Genomic DNA, 5,134 nt, shown 5'->3' on the forward strand with positions numbered 1-5,134 from the left:
TTGCTTTGAGATTTCCCTAGCAAGGAGGCAAAGTAAATCTAAATCTATTGGTACTAATATGTGGTATAACACCTCTCTGAAATAAGCTAGAGGAAGACAAGAACCCTGGATTTGCTTCCCACCTACATGGTGTTTGTTTCTGCGTGTAAGCAGCATACTGTAACTCAAGCTTTGTGTCTGTGATTCCTAATGTAACTTGATGTAAAGTGGAATCAAATAAAGTATATACAATGTGTGTCTGTATGTGAGAGAAGCATTACACAAGTATAGTGTGTGTGTGTGTGTGCTAGCAGCATAACACAAACATTGAGCATTGTGTGTGTGTGTGTGTGCGTGCGTCTGTGTGCGTCTGTGTGTGAGCAGCATTACACCAGTGTTGAGGAGCTTGGTCTGTATTACAGCTTTCAGTGGGTTGTGGTGTGTTCTATGACGACTATTGACGTGCCTAATCCTGTTTCAACATATATTATCTAGAGCAGATCCACAGGACCACAACCTCAACTAACACCAAGTGGTGTAACGTGCAGAATGTTTCAAAATGGAAGCATCATTTACGAGAGTAGTAGGATAGTAGGCAGATAGGGACCACAGGTCAGATTGTGTTAACAGTATGAATTTTTGCTGTGAATTTTGTTCACTATCAGTGGAATCATCCTCCAACTCATTTATGGTTTGTGAAAAGTAACACAAAAAAAACACCAGCCACCAACTGACCATTTAGGCTATGCACTGTGTTAGCCGTGAACATGTAAGGCACACTTTCACTATAAAAGATAGCCAACTACTGTATGTTATCAATACATGCTAGCTAACATGCTAACTAGCATGCTAACTAGCTTTTGTGTCATGTGTCTGCAAAATATTTTTGTATGCTTGCTAGTATTAAAGCGAAACTCCTGCTGCTTTAAAAGGACCTTGGACAGAGACAGACATTTTGGAGGACAGGCAAGCTTACCAATGAGTAGACTGTAGACAGTGGACAGAGTAAACTGTCCTATTAGGACGACCAGACGGAGACAGGTTTGCGAGGACATAAAAGGACTGTTGGGACAGATAAGGTGGGAGGATAAATGAACAGGCACTGTTGCAAGAGTAGAAGACTGATTTGTCCAGCGTGTGTGTGTGTGTGCATGTGTGTGTGTGTGTGTGTATGTGTGTGTGAAGAGACATGTGTATGAATGTTGACTGGACCGCATAGACTCCAGAGAGGCTGTATTTGTAGTTTTATACATGTTTGTGTGTGTGTGTGTATGTGTGTGTGTGTGTATGTGTGTGTGTGTGTGTGTGTGTGTGTGTGTGTGTGTATGTGTGTGTGTGTGTGTGTGTGTGTGTGTGTGTGTGTGTGTGTGTGTGTGTGTGTGAATGTTGACTGGACTGGACGGGACGGACTCCAGAGTGGCTTCTAGAATGTCCGGATGCCGGGACGAGTTTGTGCCTACTGTCTGGTCTGGCGGCTAAAATTGATAATTAGTGTGCCCACAAATACACCCTCTCTCAGACAGGGGGTATATATACTGCACACACACACACACACACACAAAACTACAAATACACCAACTTACTCACACCGCATGTCTCTGTCTCTCTCTCTCTCTCTCTCACACTCACACACACACACACACACACACACACACACACACACACACACACACAGATGGAAGTCTGAGCACAAAAACTCGCCAGACAACTGTAGCACTGCCACAAACACATTCATGTCACAAACACATTCAAACATAGCTCCAGAATGCAGCTAAATAAACACCGAGTGTACTCATAAGCTATCCCAACATGTTTATTTAAAAACACACACACACATACCCCTCCTCCCATTCATAAATAACACACTGGGCTATTGGTGATTAGTTACTAGAAAACACTGACACTGATCTGTCACGCATGGTGTTGTGTGTGTCTGTGCGCAGTAAATATTATCTGTAATCACTTATATGCTACATAGTGCCTTGCTACTCTTGGTATATGTGTGTGTGTGTGTGTGTGTGTGCAGTATTGTGTTTATGTGTTTGTGTTGGGTATGTGTGGGTGCACATGCGCAAAATTGTGTGTGTGTCTGTGAGAGAGAGGTGTCTGCATACAGCGTGTGTGTGTTGGGGAGAGGGGGGGCCTGGGGGGATTGGCATACAGTGTGTGTGTATGTGTGTGGGGTGTTCACTATTATTTTTGGCTGGAAGGTGGAAACAGTTAACAGAAGCGTCCACCAGACAGTCTGACTCTGACCACAAACTGCTGCCCACATACAACCCAGAGAGGGGGGAGGGGGTTAACAGAGAGAGAAAGAAAGAGAAAGGGGGATAGAGAGAGAGGGAGAGAGGAGTAAATAGAGAGGGAAAGAGAGGGGAGGGGCGTAGACAGAGAAAGAGAGAGGGAGAGAAGAGGGGAGGGGTAGAGAGAAGGAGAGAGGGAGAGAAGAGGGGGGTGGAGAAGTAGCTAGAGCGAGATGGTAAGATAGAGAGAGAAGGAAGGAAGAGGAGAAGGCGACATCTACCGATATCTCTGAGGGGGAGGAGAGTGAAAGAGAGTGAGGAAAAGATGCTCCTCTGCTTTTCTCTCTTCTGTCCTTCCTCTTTGTTCATCTGTCTGTCAGAACGCTAGTGAAGCCACTTTGATGTAAAGCAACTTTTTGGATGACCATCTCTTGCTCATATCTTTGTCTTTTTTTCTTCTCTCATCTTCCGTCTCTGTCCGTCCATCCGTCGGTGCGTCCGTCAGAACGCCACGGACAGCTCGTCCAACTCGTCCCAGAGACGCGAGCCCTCCCTGCAGACGCTCGCCCCCATCACTCTGGGAGAGTCGCGCCGACACAACTGCATTCTGGGACACTTCTACGACCAGCACAGACTCTCCGACCACTACTTTGTGGACCAGGTGAGAGTGTGTGTGTGTGTGTGTGTGTGTGCAGCAGAAGTTGAGCGACGGTAAAGTTATTGCTGGGCATGTCAGTACTGGGGTTTTATCAGGGTTTGGGTAATACATTTCCAAACAGCTTTCCAAGCTTATCCATCAATGATCACACAAAACAAACTATTATAATATGTAATAAAAAATATATTGAACAAACAAACTATTATAATATGTAATAAAGATGTATTGAACAAAGGAAAAATAACTCTTTTCTCATACTTAGCACGTCAGTTTTCCCTCTCTGATCACTGTCCTGTTTTCCTGTGTTTCCCATGATCCTTTGCAGCCGGTGCCAGCGTTCCCTCGCCACGTCAGCTTCCAGCTGGACGACCCGGAGGAGGAGATTGTGCGCATCAACCCGCGCGAGCGCGCCTGGCTCTCCACGGGCTACGAGGACTACCGCCACGCGCACCCGGCGGGCAGCGGTCGCTACGGCAACAAGCCCGCCCATCACCCGTCGCCCCTGGCGGCGCTCCGCCCGCTCCACCACCACCACCTCCACGACCCCTTCAGCCCCGCGCCCTTCCTCCCCATCACGGACCCGGACGCTTACGTGCACTTTGACAAGTCGGAACCGCCCAAGCACGACTACACGTACCCCTACCCCGCAGGGGGGCTGGGTGGCGGAGGGGGCACGGACCCCCACCGGACTGAGGGCAAGAAGGCAGGGGTGGGCGGAGGCGGGGGCAGCGGAGGCCGAGGGGTCGGCGTGGTGACCGGGCAGCCCCGCGGGCTTCAGTCCAAGTGGAAGCGCGGCCTCGGCGCCTTCGCCAACTTCGGCGGCCGCTCGTCGTCGTCGACCCGCCACACGGACGCCAGTGGCGGCGTGTCCGGCTCGTCCGTCGCCGTGGGCATCACCGGCGGCATCGTGACGGGCGGCGGCGGCGGCGGCGTGTCCGGCTCGGCGGCCGAGCGCGCCCGCTGCGTCTACTGCCGGGACCTGTTCCGGCGCGAGGACAACCGGCGCGGCCACTGCACGCAGGCGCCGGACCCCGTGCGCACCTGCATCCGCCGCGTCAGCTTCATGTGGTGCGCCGACAGCCTGCTCTACCACTGCATGTCGGACCCGGAGGGCGACTACTCGGACCCGTGCTCGTGCGACGCCTCGGAGGAGCGCTTCTGGCTGCGCTGGGCGGCGCTGCTCGGACTCTCGCTGCTCGCGCCCTGCATGTGCTGCTACGGGCCGCTGCACGCCTGCCACCGCTGTGGAGTGGCCGTGCACTGCTGCGGGGGCAAGCACAAGGCTGTGGGGTGAGGAGGGGGGGGGGGCACCACCACCAGAGAGAGGACACCAGGGGCGGGATGGGACTGTGTGTGTGTGGGGGGGGGGGGGGTATTTGGACACTGTGGGGGAACAGGGAGAGGGCAAAAAGCATCCAGATGGGTGCGGTGGGACTCTGGAACTGACTGGGAGCGTGGAGTGGGAACGGCTCTCTGGATCTGGATCTGGCCCCCTGGAATCTGGAATAGAACCAGCTCACAGGAACAGATCCGACTGGTTCTAGACTAGATCCAGAACCGGAGACCACGAATGCAAGTCTGTAGCCCGGGGGGGCGGGGGGATGGAGCTCATCCAGGTTATCTAGAATTAGAATAATCTAGAATGAATCAGTTCAGTTCAGCTGCGCTCCTGTCTTCTCTCTGATCTGGCCATTGATTCTGGATGGAGAGGGACCGTCGTGGCGATTGATTCCAGGGCAAGATAGTGGCCAAAATCCAGTCCAGGGCTGTTCCTCTCCCGATCTGGGTCAGAACGCATCTAGAGTCAGCGGTTCTGTTGGGTGAGCGGGAGGAAGGAAGGGATAGCGAAAAGCAGGAACGGACCTTTCATCACCAGCAAGAGGGGAGCAAGAAAGAGAGTGGTGAGAAACATCGTACGGGAGGAAAAGAGAACCGTGTGCATTTGGGGGCGATTTCTATTTTATAAATATATATATAAATATATACATAAATATATATTTTGTTTGTTTTTGTATTTGTTTATATTTTCTTTCTTGCCAGCCATTGGTTGTCAAATCTCTTGACAAAAAAATGAGAGAGGAAGGGTATTGTTGATGAAAGGGTTACGTTGTTCTTGTTGACCAGAGATGGTTGGTTGTGTCTCCACAATTCTGATTGCTTTGTTTTTTTATTATATTATTTGCTTCCCTTGTTTGATGTATGTGCAAAGGGGTACACTCAAAAGCTTCCGAGATATACATTTTATGGACTAAAA

The 5,134-nt window shown here is 50.7% G+C and overlaps 1 protein-coding gene across 1 annotated transcript in view; it reads left to right on the top strand.

Moving 5' to 3' along the window:
• spred2a (sprouty related EVH1 domain containing 2a) overlaps nucleotides 1-4,174 on the top strand; it is a 15,759-nt gene extending 11,585 nt beyond the window's left edge. The window contains exons 5-6 of the mRNA XM_042102609.1: nucleotides 2,728-2,883; nucleotides 3,206-4,174. Of these exons, the coding sequence (XP_041958543.1) occupies nucleotides 2,728-2,883; nucleotides 3,206-4,174 (1,125 nt within the window). The remainder of the gene's footprint in view (nucleotides 1-2,727; nucleotides 2,884-3,205) is intronic.
• The last annotated feature ends 960 nt before the right edge of the window (nucleotides 4,175-5,134 follow it).

This window comes from Alosa sapidissima, chromosome 9 (assembly GCF_018492685.1).
Source record: "Alosa sapidissima isolate fAloSap1 chromosome 9, fAloSap1.pri, whole genome shotgun sequence".
NCBI lineage: Eukaryota > Metazoa > Chordata > Actinopteri > Clupeiformes > Clupeidae > Alosa > Alosa sapidissima.